Raw genomic sequence first — 18,197 nt, 5'->3', positions numbered from 1 at the left:
AATAGCAAACCACCCCCTTCCCCTCTCTATATTGGCCTCCTGTCGGGCAGTATCCCTACAGGCTTTCCACCCACCCAGCCTGCAGCTTTGGTTCGGCAGCGGCCGCTACTTATTCTGTGACCGATGACCTCTCATCTTGGCATCTGCGCCGTTTTGATGTCCACTGTCACCCAATAAGGATCTTGCGGTACACAGAAATCTGACTCTATTGACATTGCAGTGCAAGTGCTCTCCCATAGACTTACCGTATATGAGAGAGCGCACACTGCAATTTGAAGAGTCAGATTTCTGTGCACCACATGATCTTCACCAGGTGACAGTGCAGGAACCCAGAAATGGGTGAGGATAAAAGATCCATCCCCCAGGTCCTGTCACCTTCCCTAACAACACCACAACTTAGTTTATGGTCCTTTAAGCAGGTGACGGGATCCCTTTAACTACTCAATGAAGATATATTGGTGTATTTTAAGATATCCATTATAACTAGAGCTTTTTTTTGCAGGAAATGTTGGCCCTTGGTTGCAGTAATTTCTTTGGATCATTTTTCTTCATTCATGTGATTTGCTGCGCTCTTTCTGTAACTCTGGCAGTGGATGGGGCTGGAGGAAAGTCGCAGGTAGGTGGAGATGTAGATGCTTGATAACAGTCATTTCTTTTTTACTATATATGATTTTTGACTTGGACAAGACAATCTGGGCCCAATAAAGATCTAAGGGTGTCCATGACACCCCTCATTACAACCCCAACATTATAGCCAAGGTTAAGGAAAAATACACCAATGCAGCATTTCTTTATTTAATATACCGAAATCCCAAATCAGAACTGTAGACTCATTATATTTATACAATACAGTGTAATACATTTATGTATCTGATTTGAGGACTGCTACTAAACACAATGTCATATTTAACCCGTATCCTCTTTATTTACTATATACCAGTAGACATCACCCCTTCCAATTTTGTATAGTTATTAGTTATGTAGGTATTTTTGGAGAAAAAAATAAGCATATTCTATGAATTTGTATCACATTATTGTGAATGCATCTTATAATATTTAAGCAGTTTTGGTTGTATATGAGGGGTACCCAAAAGAAACAGGAATCTTCTGGTGGGGTGGGGGTGTTAGTAGTATGGGCTAGGTGAGTGTCTGCAGGCCCCTTCTGAGACGGTATACCATCCAACATTGTTGGGAAAGGTTGCGTTTGGCTCCAGTGACCCTTTTCAGTTTTTTGTTTTGTGATGGCCTATTTATGCCAATAACTTGCAGCTGTGAAATTTAGTTTCCTTTTCCACTGCTCAAAGTACTTGTACAAAAAAGTTGCCCAGAGCGAGATAAATTGTTCACTTTTCGTTCATTTTATGCATCTCATGCAAGCCATCTTTGGCTTGTTCACTATTTGTTCAGTTTAACTACTTAATGCTATAGGACATACAGTTACATTCTGCAGCGTCACGGTATGCATGAAGACAGATTGGGGGGTGATCTCCCTCCATACAACACAGGCACCGGCTGTTTCTTACAGCTGACGTGCCAGCAACAGCTCCTATCAGCCGTGCCGCTCATCGGAGCTGTTAACCCTTCAATTCTGACAGCAGCATTTAAATCCCCCAGCCGATTTTCAGGGGTCCAGTACGCCCCCATGATGAACTCGTATGGGGCTGTGTGGGTGTCATGGCAGCCGGGGCCTTCTGAAAGGCCGCAGGGCTGTTTTGGCAGAATGCCTATCAAGCCATGCCTGTGGGTGGCTTGATAAAATGCCTGCCTGATTGCAGTATGATGTAATGCTATGGCATTGCATCATAGTGCAGGAGCGATCAAAGCATCATAAGTTGTTGTTCCCTCTGGGGACTAAGAAAAAAAGTAAAAATAAGATTAATAAAGTTTTACTAATTAATAACCCTTTCCCACTCCAGGACATACATTTACGTCCTGGAGCGTCGGGGTATGTATAAAGAGGAGTCGAGGGGCGACCTCTCTTCACACAGCGCGGGTGTCAGCTGTTTGTTACAGCTGACACCCACGGGCAATAGCTGGCTGATCACGGCTATTAACCCTTTAAATGCTGCTGTCAATTCTGGTCCCGTACGGCCCCCTCGCGTGAGATTGCAGGGAGCCGTACAGGTGTTATGGCAGCTGGGGGCAGTCTGAAAGGCCCCAGGGCAGCCACGTGGGGTGGCTTGATAGACTGCCTGTCAAATCACAGTATGACGTAATGCTAAAGCATTACGTCATACTGCAGGAGCGATCAAAGTATCGCATTTTGTAGTCCCCCAGAGGGGGCTTAAAAAATTGTGAAAATAAGAACAATAAAGTTTTGTAAAAAAAATAAAATAAAAGTTTAAATCACCCCCCTTTTGCCATATCTATGATAAAAAAATCTAAATCATAAAAGAAAAAATACATATTTGGTATCGCCGCGTCCATAAAAGTCAAATCTATCAAAGTAGCACAATTTTACCCCGCATGGTGAACGTCGTCTGAAAAAAAATAAAAAGAACGCCAGAAATGCACTTTTTCAGTCACCCTGCCTCCCAGAAAAAAAGCAATAAAAAGCAATCAAAAAGTCATATGTATTCCGAATTAGTACTAATGTAAACTACAGGACATACTGCAAAAAATGCGCCCAACTACGTCGCTGGGAAAATAAAAAAGTTATTGTACGCAGAAAATGGCATCAGAAAATAATTAAAAAAAATTTAATGTCTTTGAAAAAAAAAAGATTAGTACAGTAAAAAAAAAATATACAAGTTTGGTATCGTAGTAATCGTACTGACACATAGAATAAAGTTATCATGTCATTTTGGTTGCAGTTTGTGTGCGCTGAAAGATGGTGGAATGTGTTTTGTTTTTTTCATTTTACTCCAATTCGAATTTTTTTTTGCGTTTTTCAGTACATTATATGGTACAGTATATAGCACCATTAAAAAATACAACTCGTCCTGCAAAAAGCAAGCCCTCATACAGCGACATTGATGGAACAATAAAGGAGTTACGATTCTTTAAAAGGGAGGAGGAAAAAATGTATTTTTTTTATTTTTAAAAAGGGCCATGTCCTTAAGAGGTTAAATAATGATCATTCAGTTCTTCTTACTTATACAGCGAATGTCAACAACTAAGCGATTTCTCGTTTGAACGAGCCAACAATGTATCTGCTTCTATAAACAGGCTGCACAAGCAAATGAGCTGAACACATTCACTTGAGTTCACATTGTTCACTTGTGTAAACGAGAAATCAGCGGGTCTAAACAGACCGGTATACATGACTGACAACATCACTGTCGTATGTCATAAAAGTTAGGGATAACACATTGTACAAGGAATAATTTCTTGTTCTTTTTCACTCCTTAGATATCTAGTTTTTTTGTGATGATGGTAGTTATGGTGACTATGCTGGCACTTGGCACCTACTTGCGTCCTCTACCCAAGGTAGGTATTTCCATGACTTTAACACTGTATAATATAAATGATGTGATAATTGCCATATTCTAATTATTTCTGTCAAAATTCAATAAACAGTAAATAACTACTGTATAAAAGGGGTTACTCCAAAAATGGTGGAAGGTCTCATGAGTGGAACATATTAGAAAAGACCTAAAGTAGTATTCCAAGACTATAGCAACTTTTTCTATTGATGACCGACAAGTAATCAATAGATGCTCGCAGGAACCCATAGTTCAGATGCCCGCCAATCAACTGATTGCCAGTTCTGCTGTCACTATGGTCAGTGGAGAAAGCAGGAAGCGCTGACCATAGCACAGTGGCGAGGGTTGGTATTGCAATACAACTCCTGTTAAATTCAATACCAACCCGGGCCAGCTGTCAGTGAAAGGTGACACCCATGATCAGTGTTAACCCTCTAAAATTCCCCAATCATTGTTTGGGAGTCCTGAAGTCCCCATGGTTGCCATAAATGAATGTCTATGAACGCATGCCTGTGGCACGCCTATATAGACTGCCTGTCAAAGTGCAGTATAATGTAATACTGCGGTAAGAATAAGTAAGCAAAATAATTTTTTAATTATTAGAAAAAAAATTAAGTAAATGAAAGTAAAAAAAAAACCTTTCCATATTAATAATAAGTAAATACAAAAAATAAAAGCATATTTGGTATCACCGTGTCCATAAGGCTGGATTCACACAAACGTATATCGGCTCGGTTTTCACGCCGAGCCGATATACGTCGTCCTCATCTACAGGGGGGGGGGGATGGAAGAGCCAGGAGCAGAAACTGAGCTCCCGCCCCCTCTCTGCCTCCTCTCCGCCCCTCTGCACTATTTGCAATGGGGAGAGGCGGGACGGATGCAGGGCTAATTCTTGGAACTTAGCCCCGTCCCGCCTCCTTTCAAAAAACGTATATCGGCTCGGCGTGAAAACCGAGCCGATATACGTTCGTGGGAATCCAGCCTAAAAGCAACACATTATTTATCCACCACAGTGAATGCTGTTAGAAAAAATAAACAGAAAAAAACAACTCCAGAAATGCACGTTTTTTTTATCAAAAAGTCACATGTACTCCAAAATGGTACCAATAGATATTACAGGATGTCCTGTATAAAAACAGGCCTCATACAACTATATCAATGTAAAATGTAAAAAATATTTATATTTTTTTCCAAAGATATTCTATTTTTAGTAGTACAGCAAAAGTAAAACGATATAAATTGGGTATCATCGTACTGACCCACTGAATAAAGTTACCAAGTTAGTTTTGCTGCAATGTGGACGCCATCGAAAGTTTTTTAACGTTTTTCAGTAAGTTATGTGGTACATTAAATGGTACTATTGAAAAATACAACTCGTCCGGCCAAAAAAAAAGCCCTCAGTTTGCTATGGAAGCAAAATAATAAAAGAGTTATAATTTTTTGAAAGTGTACAGGAAAAACTGAAAATGAAAAAAAAGGAGGGGGGGCACATCTTTTAGGCCGTTTACACATGGCAGAGAAAATCGAGCGAGAATCCTGGGATAAGTATAGGTCTATCCTAAGAGAGAAATAATATAAGTGCTGACTAGATGGACCGCGGGGGGGTGGTTTGGGGGGCCTTTTTCTGCTGTCAATTTTCTATGTTTCCACGTTCCACTTTGAAGACTGATGTCCTATCGTCAGGATAGGTCATGAAAAGCTGACCGCCGGCGTCTGCTGCCTGGGACCACTGCCAATCAACCGATCCCCAGGGCCAGTGTTCTGTTTTGTTACTGGAAGCAGGCAGCTCTGTACATTGTTGTACTGCAGGCTGAGTCCCAGTGAAGTGATACTGTTAGGTTAGCTACCTGTGTTTGCTGCCCTCTTACTATTCTGGGCAGACTCGGGCATTGCTCTGCTTCTTCTGTTTGAATGTACTCTTTATTCTATTTTCTACCAGCAATGAAGAAGTTAAGCTCACTCAGTGCTCACAGCCCAGCTGCTGCTTAAACAGCAATAATCCTCCTATTTAAGTGAGCTGGGAACCCTACTTCCTTACCTCAGTATTGATGTGTGTCTGATGTGTGTTTGCTCCAGACACTCAGCATATCTAGGTCACCAGTCTCTGGACTGTTTTGTCTGTGTCTGTATCAGTATCTGTTTATCCTGTACGCTTTTTGATTTGTGCTTCTGCATGTGTGCATCTGTCCATTTGCTCCCTGTCTTTGCCTCATTCCCATCTCCTTGGTAAGTCAGTCCTGTTCTATGTTCTAAGGACCCTGTGTTTAGTTCATTGTCCCTGTGTCCTGTCAGGGATAGTCAGCCCCGAGGTTCCAGTGCAGGGCCGTTCTTATCAGGACGATTGCTCCGCATATAGGCAATGGTCTTCCCCATCTTCCAGCTTAGCTAAGGGCAAGTTACTAGAGATGAGCGAGCGTGCTCGTTTAGAGCAATTACTCGATCGAGCATCGCTTTTTTTGAGTAACTGCCTAATCAGGCGAAAAGATTCGTGGGGCGCCGGGGGTAAGCGGGGGGTTGCAGTGGGGAGTGGGGGGGAAAGAGAGAGAGAGAGCTCCCCCATGTTCCCCCCTGCTACCCCCGCCGCCCCCCGAATCTTTTCGCCCGAGTAGGCAGTTACTCGAAAAAAAAGTGATGCTCGATTGAGTAATTTTCCTAAACAAGCACGTTCGCTCATCTCTACAAGTTACCCATCTTTGTATCTGCTTTGGTACCTCTGACCACTGGGGTCAGCTACCAGCCATACCAAGTCTGGTCTAAAAGCCAGGTTTGTTTGGTTAGCACAGTGGGTCTACACCCTAAGCCCTAACAGTATACATCATCAGTCTTAGGGCTCAGTCACACGGGCGCTGATGCGCCCGTGTCCCTGCATGATAAGATGGCGGTACTGCAGGTGCGGACGACTCTCCGCACTGCCGGAAGAAAGAACACATGACCGGCAATGGAGCAGTGGGGCCGTCTTTTTCGTGCAGGAACACGGGCACTTTGGTGCCCATGTGACTGAGCCCTTAGAAGTGAGACATCCCCTTTAACATCCTGATATTGTGTTTTTCTCTTTCTAATTACAAGTACAATTACTACACGTGTCTATCCTTTCACTTCATTTTGCATTGTTGCTTGTGTCCCTCAGGCTGTCCTAGGAGCCTTGATAGCAGTGAACCTGAAGAATTCTTTAAAACAGCTTGCTGACCCTTTTTATCTTTGGAAAAAAAGCAAACTTGATTGTGTAAGTTCTTGAATCGAGATTACAACACAAGGAAACCGTTTATTCTCAGCAGGTTTCAGTTTTACAGGACTATGTTCAAATTAACGAAACATGTAAAATTACTATTAAAAAGGTTTGCCACTATTACCAATAAGACTATTTATGTCAAGCTCCACCCACAATTACATGGGCGGAACAGACTGATTTGTATTTCATAATTGACTATGAATTTTAAATCATATAATAAATAAATACATAGTGACATAGTATGTTAGGCTGAATGAAAGCAATGTCCATCTGGTTCAGCCTGTTTCAACCTCCTCGTTGATCCAGAGCTATATTGTATAGCTATTAAATCATCCATGCTAATTATTCCACTTCCGTAATTGGCTATGGATTTTTAGTGTGCAATCGGAACAGAAAATCTGCAGCAAATCTGCTACATATGTATCTTCGCTAATAGTCATGTTGCTTAAGAATTCTGTTCATTTTGCTTTTTCAAGGACAGTACAATTGTAAATGGGTGAGATTTACTGTATTACATCTCTTTCCCCTCGTCTGTCTTAGTCCAACTGATCTCTTAATCATTCGTTTTACCTTTACATAAAGATACACTGCGACCTTACAATGCGTCCTACTAGTTCCCACTAAAGCTATATAATAGATCCTAGTTACATAAGGATCTGTCTCCCTCCCATAGTTTGCATGAAATTATATTATATCTCAACAAATAGCTCTGAGATTATATGAAACACTATCCCGCTGACTTCATGCTGGCCTGAAATAATTACTCAGACAACTTCTAAAGGCAGCTACTCCGTGTACCATGTGAAGGTCATATGATGTATATGGTGCTGGTCAACAGCCTGGCTTTTAACTTCGTCTCTTATCAGTATAACTTATCTAACATTTGAAGTAGGTAAAATAAATAATAAGTATTTCATTTGTGGTAAGGCAGATGGAGGAAAGCCAATGTGCTGGAGTACATTAGCAAAGCTTTGTAGACACAGAGGCATACCTGTATAAACACCAGCAAATGTACATGTGAATGTGATTTTAACGGAAAATGAATGGGAAAAACTATATATCAGGGGCTTAGCTGTAGGGGTAGCAGTCCCTCCCACCATCTATAACACCAGTGTTATAGATGGCGCATTAATGGTTGGGGGGCCACGTTGCAGATCTTGTATTGGGGGCCTCTATAGTTAGTCTCTGCCTAATCTTTTAAGATTCTAGCAATGCCCCTACCTTCTTGTGTTGCATTGGTGGGCTTCTTAAGAGACCGAACGATGCAGAGGAAACAGATCATGGTATGCCCTATCTTGGAGCATGCTCTCACATTGCATTTTATTGTTTTCAATGGGGCTGGTGGCAGCATGGCACCACGTACTGGGTGGCCACGGTGTGATGCGATGCAAGTTTTCCCCATTGAAAACAATGGGAGAAACTCCGCAATTCTCCGCCGCAGCTGTCTGTCACATTAAACAGACCCTATAAGAAGGGTCCTGGCTCCTCTGCTTTGTGTTTTGTTTTTTTATTGTCCTGCCTAATGTTCATGGACAGGTGGATGCTCCGCTTCTAAGGGACTATTTTGTTCCTTTCTAGTATTGGATTTGGGTTAAGGTTTCACTGACCCTTGTAATTTTCTGTTAAGCCCTGTGTACCAAAAAAAAAGATACGTCCTGCCCTATAGAAAAACTACATGCGAGAAAGATAGGGAAAGTCCTATTTTTTCTCGCGCGTAGTATTAATGCGTGAGAATCCCCCTTGTGAAAATGAAACCATGGAAATCAATGGCTTCATTACGTCCCGTCTTGTTGCCGTAATTTTCAGGGCCAAAAACTGGACAAAAACACGCCCATGTGTTTAAGCCCTAAAAAGGAGTAGTGTGCATGTTTATGTTCTAAGCCCTTTATAGCCTCTTGCTTTATCTTTATATTGAGGATAAATAACAAAGTTGATGTCTTTGATATTTGAAGTGTTTATTGCAATTTGATTTATCGGGGCATAACACATACAAGAAAGCTTGCATCAGCCATGCCATCCTTCTACACCACTCATAGCCCTCATGCATGTGCAGCATACCGTGACCAAAAAATGGCAGATAAATTATACCTTTATGTTGCTTACTTGTTTCAAATAGAGTTCTCTATAAATTTACTTTAGACATTTACCATTAAAGGGAACCTGTCACATTTCCACAGCACCGTAAACTAAGTTATGGTGCTGTTAGGGAAGATTACAGGGAGTCGGTGATGTATTATTTATACTCGCCTTCTCCCATAACCCAGCACTGCCATCCGTCAAACATAACGTGGTGCCCAAAAATCGGACCCTTTTCACATTGCATGCACTCTCTCATAGGCTTGTACAGGAGAGCATGTGCGCACAGGACTCTAAAAAGGGTCAAATATTCGTGCGCCATGCGATATTCACCAGGTGAATATCGCAAACATAACGTGGTGCCCAAAAATCAGACCCTTTTCACATTGCATGCACTCTCTCATAGGCTTGTACAGGAGAGCATGTGCGCACAGGACTCTAAAAAGGGTCAATTATTCGTGCGCCATGCGATATTCACCAGGTGACAGTGCTGGATTATGGGAGCAGGCGAATATAAGAAATGCATCCCGACTCCCTAATCCTCCCCTAACAGCGCATAACTTAGTTTATGAGGCTGTTGGGACATGACGAGTTCTTTTTTAGGTTTCCAGTGTATTACTATTATTTCCTTTGACAACTGTTTCTTTTACATATTGATGACTGTGATTTGTTTTGATCATTGTTTTCATAGTGTGTTTGGGTTGTGAGTTTCCTCTCTACCTTTATCCTTGGTCTTCCCTATGGAGTTGCTGTTGGTGTGGGATTTTCCGTCTTGGTCGTCATCTTCAATACACAATTGTAAGTTGTATCTTCTTTATGTTGCTACAATGTAAAATGATGAGTGCATCAAAGGGGCACAAACCCCTCATCCTTTATCAAGTGTATATACATGGGTGTAACAAGAAACCATGGGGCTCCATATCAAAAGTTGAAAGAGGATCCCACTGTACAATGACCATTTCTAGTAGAGAGTAATGCTTTACACATGTATTATTATTTTGTACTACACTTTGGCCCAATTTGTCTTTATTTCTTTTTCCTGCTCTCACAGAAATCTGTATTCAAATTTGTATTGCACTTTCCAATGTCCAATCCTATCATACACTGGAAAACTACAATAACTACACCCTTGAGTGGGATGGATACATAGATAGAGAGAGAGAGATAGAGAGATAAAGAGATAGATATGAGAAAGGTAGAGAGATAAAGAGATAGATATGAGAGAGGTAGAGAGATAGATATGAGAGAGGTAGAGAGATAGATATGAGAGAAGTAGAGATATAGCTAATAGAATAGTAGAGTTGGATAGGACCTCCAGTGTCATCGGGTCCAACCCCTTGCTCAATGTAGGAATCTCTAAATAATCCCGGAGAGATATTTGTCCAGCCTTTGTTTGAACACTTTCAATGAATGAGAACTCTCCACCTCCTGTGGTAACCTGTTCTACTCATTAATCACTCTTACTGCCAGAAAGTTTTTCTAATAACTAATTGGCTCCTCCCTTTCAGTTTCATCCCATTACTTCTAGTCTTTCCTTGTGCAAATGAGAATAGAGCTGATCCCTCTGCACTGTGGCAGCCCTTCAGATATTTGTAGACAGCTATTAAGTCTCCTCTCAGCCTTCTTTTTTGCAACGTTCCAAGATCCTTTAACCGTTCCTCATAGGACATGATTTGCAGACCGCATACCATCTTGGTAACTGTTCTCTGAACTTGCTCCAGTTTGTCTACGTCTTTTTAAAAGTGGGGTGCCCAGAACTGGACACAGTATTCCAGATGAGGTCTGACTAAGAAAGAGTAGAGGGGATAAATTACATCACGTGATCTAGACTCTATGCTACTTTTCATACATCCCAGAATTGTGTTTGCTTTTTCAGCTGCTGCGTCACACTGTTGACTTATGTTCAGTCTGTGATCTATTAGCATACCCAAGTCTTTTTCACATGTGCTGCTGTTTAGACCAATTCCTCCCATTCTGTATGTGCTTTTTTCATTTTTCTTGCCCAGATGTAGGACTTTCTCCTTGTTAAATACCATTTTGTTAGTCACTGCCCACTGTTCAAGCTTTTCTAGATCTTTTTGAATACTCTCTCTCTTCCCTAGTGTTAGCTATACCTTCCAGCTTGGTGTCATCAGCAAATGTGATCAGTTTCCCATCAATTCACTCCTTCAGATCATTTATAAAAATGTTTAACAACACTGGGCCTAGGACAGAGCCTTGTGGTACTCCACTTGATACATTCTTCCACTTGGATGTGCAGCCATTTATGACGACTCTTTGAGTACGATCACTCAGCCAATTGTAAATCCACCTAACAGTTGCCTTGTCAATCCCATATTTAGTAATTGTTTTCAGTAAGTATGGTATGAGATACTTTGTCAAATGCTTTACTAACGTCAAGATATACTATATCAACCACATTTCACTGATCAACCCAGTTAGTGATTTTGCTCACAGGCCTGTAGTTTTCTGGATCGACCTTCCTCCCTTTTTTTAAGATAGGGACAACATTTGCCCTTTTCTAATCTTCTGGATATTAGGTAGATAGATATTGATTTAGCTACCATTATAGAATAATAGATCCTATCTTTTGTATCCTTTTACCCATGTTAGTCGAAATGGTTCAGCACTGGGTCAGGTGGCCTCTACTGACCTGTACAAGAATCCAAAAGTCTACAGCAAGGTAAGAGATTTACTTAATAACTTTCTTAATTACTTTGTAGGAAGAAGAGAAAACTACTGCTACTAAAAAAACAGCCTAAATAACACTAAGGTCTTAATCATACGGCCTTGCCCATTTGTTCTCCACAAAACTGGATGCAAAAAACATCAGACAGCATACAGATACTATCTGTATACTGTCTGATGTTCACAGAACCCCTCATATTGTATGTCATATTCTCATCTGTAACAATGAACCAGAATATGACATGCTGTGATTTTTTTTCACACTGACCAATGCTGCATGTTAAAAATCACGTCTTAAAAGCCTTATTGGCTATCATGGGTCCAGATGCTAACCATGTGTAGCCCACTGTAGATTGGGACAGCATATGGGCTGAAACTATGGTCCCGTAAATAAGCCCACATGAATTAAGGGGGATCTGTCAGCTACTTTTAGCCCTATAAACTAAGCTTATGGGCTGAAAGTAGGTGACCTACTGAGTCCGGGGATGTAAGCGTTATACTTACCTTCCCCATCTTTCCCTCTGGTGACAGCACTATAAGACACCACTGCAGTGCATTGAGCAGCATGTCAAGTAGTATGTTCTTTCTAACTTTATAATGAGCAAACAACTTAGTGCGCTACTCAAAACACTGCAGTGGTTTCTTTGAATGCTAACACCGGGAAAAAGATGAGGAAGGTAAGTATAACACATCCCCGACTCAGTGGGTCACTACTTTCAGCTCATAAACTTAGCATATAGGGCTAAAAGTAAGTGACAGATTCCCTTTAAATACTCACATAAGGTAAATGCTTCATTATGAGTATACTATACCCATAAATACAGATTTTCATATGCATGTATATACTTACCTTTCTTGTTTTCCTGAGTTTAGGTTCAGTCTCTTGATGGGATCAAGATTGTCAATTACTGCTCTCCACTTTATTTTGCCAATTCGGAAATATTTAGACAAAAAGTTATTAAAAAGGTAAAAACACTTAACTGCATTTTAATTTGACACATTTGAGCTCTCGAACAGCAACATGTCTTGATGCTCTTTGCCTCCAATGCATTCACATCTGCGTTGGATGCAGTGCTTTTTCTTCCAGTAAAATGAGGGGCAGCTGAGCGTAAACATAGTCCATTCGCTATTGGGTTTCATCATAGGACAGACCCGTTCATCCAGGGAATACCCCTTTCCTGCTTCCCAATTCAAGCAAGGAAACGGAACCCCCACCACAGATGCGAAGGCAGTCTTAAAGAGCCCCTCCACCTAAAATGGTCCATTTATAATACTGGTATCTCCTTATGTGCCATAGGGGTGTTTGAGCTCCTCGGGCACCAGGTCCTAGGTGAGAATCCTACCTTTGCACCCCCTATAGAAATGCACCTGCTCTCCATCTTTGTAATTATTATCTAATATTCTACAAAAAGCAGATTTATTATTTTTTTATTCCATAAGAACAGTGACAAAAACCCCACATTTACACTAGGTAGGTGCACAATGCAAGTGTTTAATAAGTGGATACTGAAAAGAGATCAATCACAAATTGTTTGAACTTCTGTTATGGATATACCTTATCAGTATACTGTGTGTGCACATAAAACACACTGAACTAGAAAAGCTTTTGCCACTATTATCATCGGACTTTATGTGAAATTCTCAGAGTACAGTCTTCTTCCACAAAAGTAAACAGCATCTGCTTATGACAAATCTACTGTTGGTAAATGGTGTAGTAACGCGGCTGTTCCATTATTGTCTATACACTAAACATATTGAAACTACTGTAGCATGTGATATTTAACATTTAAAGGAGAACTTCCCTTTTGATTAAACAGGATCTCCTACCAGGACAATCCCTTTTCCTGAGGGCATATGGACACAATAGAGGGGCCCTCCTCATAGGAGATCCCTTTGTGCGCCAGAAACAGAGAGCTTCTAGAAATCCTCCGCGAGATAAAGGCTGATCACCAGCATTGCTTCATTCTATTAAATGGGTGCCTACCTCCTTATCCCTTTAGTAACCTGGCCTATTTTGGCCATAAGGATGCAACGATTTTTGATAGATTTTCATCTCCTCTTTTCAAAAGCTATAACTTTTTTATTTTTCCATCGACATGGCTGTATGAGGTCTTGGGTGCATATAATGTATTGTAAAACTTTTATTTTCTATACTTTTTTGGCATTATTGCATTCAGAGTCCAATAACATTTTTTTCTTTTACATTTTGCATTTTTTTAATCCCTGTAGAAGACTTGAACCAGAAAAAGCTCAAAATGCTATGATAAGGCACTTCTGTACTGCAATGCATTACTGCTCACAATAGCGATCACAGGCTATGGCAACCCTTCGGCCCTCGGCAATTACATAGTTGAGGGCCGATGACATCACAGAGAGAGCACGCTCTCGCTCTCTATGAACTCTTCACTTTCCTGATCTACATTGATCACGGCAAGGGGTTGACAGCAGGGATCTGTGTTCTCCCAGATCCCCGCTGTTGCAGTGGGAGGCTGACTATCAGTTACAGATTCTGCTGAGGTATGGCTTGGACTCACTTCTGTTCCTGTGCCATCCACAGAATGTACAACACAATTCTAATTGCCAAAGGCAAAAAATACCCATAGGTAAAGTTCTAGTATAAACACTTTATTTTTCAAAAAAGACAACACCGAATGATATTTAAAATAAAGAGGCAAATGGTGGCAGCAATGAAATGTGACCAGCAGTCATCAATTAATATCCTGTGAGTAATTATGCATATGCACACTAAAACATAGTCCTGGATGGCCAACTTCCAAAAGCTTATGTGGAAATCACTGTCAGCTTCACCAAAGCCCTACTAAAGTCTAATCTATAGCCACCTGACATGTTTTGCCTTGCGGCATCCTCGGGAGGAACAACGATCAGGGCTATAGTGAGCCTTGTGCTGAACTGATAACTCTTAAATAGAAGAGAGGCAGAACAATCCAGACCTGAGACAGCAACAAATAGTGATGTGAGAAAATCTTGACAGACAGCGAATGGTGTTATAGTTTGACCAATCCCATATTGATGGCTCCACCAATCATAGTATGTTGCCAGAGCATACCCAGTGTAGAGCTATCTGAATAGAGCGTGTGCACACACCTAGAAAAATAATTGAATGCTGTCTGCATCACTGAGCGTGTCCAAGTACTTAGAAAATGGCAAGCATAGCTACCTCAATAAGGCATGTGCAGACACTTAGAAAAACAATTGAGTGCTGCCCAAATCAACTGAGCGTGCCCAAGGACTTAGAAAATAACAAGTGCAGCTAGCTCAATGGAGCGTGTGCAGACACTTAGAAAAAATTATTGAATTCTATCCACATCAATTGAGCATGCCCAAGTACTTAGAAAAACATAGCAAACACAGCTATATCAACAGACCATGTGCAAATACTTAGAAAAATTATAGAGTGCTACCCGTATCAACTGAGTAAGGCCAAGTATTTATGAAATATTTGTAAGGCGACAGCGTATTTTGCATGCACGTTTGCGCGTGTAATATGCTGTACCAATCTGCCATAGGTTCCCATGTTACCGCTCACTATATTGCACAAATTATGTCTTTTGACAGAGGCCGTTAAGGGGATTTATTCTGCAGTGCAGTCAAAAGACAGCACTGCATTAGAAGCCTGGATGACAGCTGGGCACTAGTTCTAATAGCGGGAACCAAGGAGAGACCTTCTATTCCCGCTATTTAATCCTTTACACGCTTCAGTCATTGTGACCACAGCATGTAAAAGGCAGACAGAGGGAGGGGGCTCCATCTGTCACCCCCGTGAAGGGATTGCAGGGTCCCAATGGGTGGCTATGGCACCCAGAGGCTTGACTATAGCCTTTGGGTCTACCAGCTACGGTGACCTATGAGGCACAGTTTCCAGCTGACCTCGTAGGCTTTCTAATGCACTACTATTACAAGAATGATAAAAGATGCCGATATTCAAGTCACCTAGTGAGAGAAATATTTTTTAAAGTATTTTAAAAAAGTAAGAAAATACTACAAATAAAAATAAAACACCACCTCTCCCCCTTAACTTTGTAAAAAGATAAAATAAAAAATCACATATGTGGTATCGTTGCCTTCATAATGACCCAGAGAAAATAAATTAGTACATTATTTAACCCACACAGTGCAAAGTCTAAAAAAAATATGGCAAAAATAGCTAATGATCTTTCCTACAAAAAAACAGAACAGAAAGTGATCAAAACCTCACATGGATCAACAAATGCAAAAAGTACAACTCATCCCACCAAAAAACACAGTTGACAAAAAAAGAAAAATGTTAGGGTTTTTTTAATGCAGCGATAAACAAAAAAATAAATAATTTTTTAAAAGCTGCAAAAAAGCCTATATAAATTTGGTATTACTATTGACATAATTGTACTGCCCTCAGAGTTAATGTAACATATTATTTATATCGCACTGTGAGCAGCGTTAAAAATAAAAAGAACATGTCAGAATTCCAGTTCTTGCCTCTATAAAAAAAATGGAATAAAAGCAATCAAAATGTTACGTTCCCAAAAATTGAACAAATAAAGACTAGAGCTCATCTCGCAAAAAACAAGACCTCATAGAACTCAGTCGATGAAAAAATAAAAATGTTCTGGCTCTTGGGATGCGGCGACACAAAAGCAGATCTTTAAAAAAGAAAAAAAAAGTGTTTTGTCTACAAAAATATCAAAAGATAAAAACCTGTATATGCTTGGCGTCGCTGGAATCGTGCCGACCAGGAGAATGTTATCACATTATTTACTTTGCACAATGAATGCCGTAAAAATGAAATCCAAAAAACAAATGGCAAAGTTGTATTCTCCCCCCACCCCCCAACACAAAGTACCCAAAAATGATGCCATTAGAAAATACAACTTTCCCACAAAAAACAAACCCTCATACGGCGATGTTGATGCAAAAATTAAGTTATGGCTGCTGGAATGCAACGATGAAAAAAACTAAAAAATTAGTTGGTCATTAAGGCGCAAACCATCTGTCACTAAGGGGTTAAACTATATTTTACTATTTACACAGTTTCACAGCATTGGGAACAGATTTCTATATATTTGATAGTGTTCTCAACAATATTAAGATAAGGCTTTTGTTACCCCCTAGACTGGAATGGATCCTTGCAAAGTCTATCTGGAAAAAAAGAAATACTTGAAGAGGCATGAAGCAGAAGAACTTAAAAGGCAGCGGGGGTCTGTGTTCATGAAAAGCAAGGTAAGTCTGAAGTGTGAGAGAGGGCTTATTCACACGAGCGTATATCGGCTGGCCGTGAAAACGGCTGGCCGATATACGCTACCGTGTGATGCACAAGGCGGCATATACGCTGTTGGGTGGTGGGAGACAGCCCTTCCCTCCACCTCACCGTCTCTTGCAAGGGGAGACGGGAGGACAGGGCAGGAGCCAGTGTGCTGAGCTCCTGCCCCTCTCCGCCCCTTGCTCCTGTTTGCAATGGGGGAGGAGGTATTTAGCTGCACCACTGTCCCGACCTTCTCATTGCAAACAGCGGCAAGGGGCGGAGAGGAAAAGAGAAGGGGCGGAGTTTAGCAGTCACGCTGCTAAAATCCTCCCACCTCCCTTCTCCTGCAGCTGTCATTGGCTCCCATAGGAGTCCATGCAGAAGCTGCCGCCGCCGTAGTGGCACGAGACCATGCGCTTATACGCTGCGGAGATACGCCCCTGTGCACTGATGCATTGTAAAGCAATGCATCAGAGGGGCAGCGAATATCCCCCAGGGCATGAAAACACGGCCGATATACGCCCGTGTGAATAAGCCCTATGGGTGTTTGTATGGGTGTTTTGACGTCGGCGTATAATGTTACTATTGATTTTAATGGAGCCTCGCAGACATGCGTTTAAGCGCAGTCTGCTCTATTTTGGTGCGTTTAGCACTCCTCATTACCCATCACAATGATGGGGTGTTCTAAAACCCGCTGTTGGACGCAGGAATCTGCGTCCGAAAACAAAAGTGAAATTGCAGCAAAACGCTGCATCGAGCAAATGACGTCCGCCACTCGTCCCAGTGATGCTGTTACACAGCGCTGCCGGAAGAGAGGCGGAGCGGGCTGGTGAGTGTTCTCCCCCTGCTGCCTCTATTCACAGTAAGCAGACAGTTGTTCAGTCGCTGCATGCGTTTACATGGGACAATTATCCTTCAGATTCCCATTGGAATCTGAACAACAATCGTCCCATGTAAAAGAGCCATACATGTTGAGGTTTGAGGGTTGGACCCCCGCCGATCAAGTATTGATAACCGATCCTGAGGATATCTTATTAATAATTCAATACAAGACAACCCCTTTAAGACTTGACAAAGTGATGCTTGTTCTGAATTCTTATTTAACATAGACAGAGAGATACATAGTGTAGGAATGTAGGAAGATGGCCACTAGGGGGCTTAATGGCAGGTTGTTTGAGGACTGCTTTGGCAGAGAAAGGCTGTTTCTGCCTATTAAGTAGTAGACACCTGGCTGGAAGTACCTCTTATAAAGAAAAGCTGTTGAGCTTCTCAGCTTTGGGTCTTTTGTGGTCCATTGTGGTCTGAGGCTTCTTTCACACAGCCATATGCGTTTTTACAGTCGCCCGTACACGCTGTAAAATCACATGAATGAAACATTGCCATGATCGAGTCCCAAACTTTACCATACCATACCATACCAATCCATTGATCGGCAGAAATCCTTGGAATGACTACTAATGCTTAAATAAAGCCAGCTGTCTTCTTTTCCCAGTGTTGTATGTAACTCCCTCCCTCTCCATTTTGTTCCGCTTCCATAGAT

The 18,197-nt window shown here is 41.3% G+C and overlaps 1 protein-coding gene across 1 annotated transcript in view; it reads left to right on the top strand.

Moving 5' to 3' along the window:
- The window catches only part of SLC26A9 (solute carrier family 26 member 9), a 91,278-nt gene that overhangs the window by 55,467 nt on the left and 17,614 nt on the right, over positions 1–18,197 (top strand). Inside the window, exons 10-16 of the mRNA XM_066600186.1 lie at positions 503–616; positions 3,352–3,429; positions 6,553–6,648; positions 9,422–9,528; positions 11,344–11,413; positions 12,292–12,384; positions 16,528–16,635. Of these exons, the coding sequence (XP_066456283.1) occupies positions 503–616; positions 3,352–3,429; positions 6,553–6,648; positions 9,422–9,528; positions 11,344–11,413; positions 12,292–12,384; positions 16,528–16,635 (666 nt within the window). The remainder of the gene's footprint in view (positions 1–502; positions 617–3,351; positions 3,430–6,552; positions 6,649–9,421; positions 9,529–11,343; positions 11,414–12,291; positions 12,385–16,527; positions 16,636–18,197) is intronic.

This window comes from Eleutherodactylus coqui, chromosome 4, assembly GCF_035609145.1.
Source record: "Eleutherodactylus coqui strain aEleCoq1 chromosome 4, aEleCoq1.hap1, whole genome shotgun sequence".
In the NCBI taxonomy this organism is placed as follows: domain Eukaryota; kingdom Metazoa; phylum Chordata; class Amphibia; order Anura; family Eleutherodactylidae; genus Eleutherodactylus; species Eleutherodactylus coqui.
This window is presented reverse-complemented; position numbering and strand designations above follow the sequence as displayed.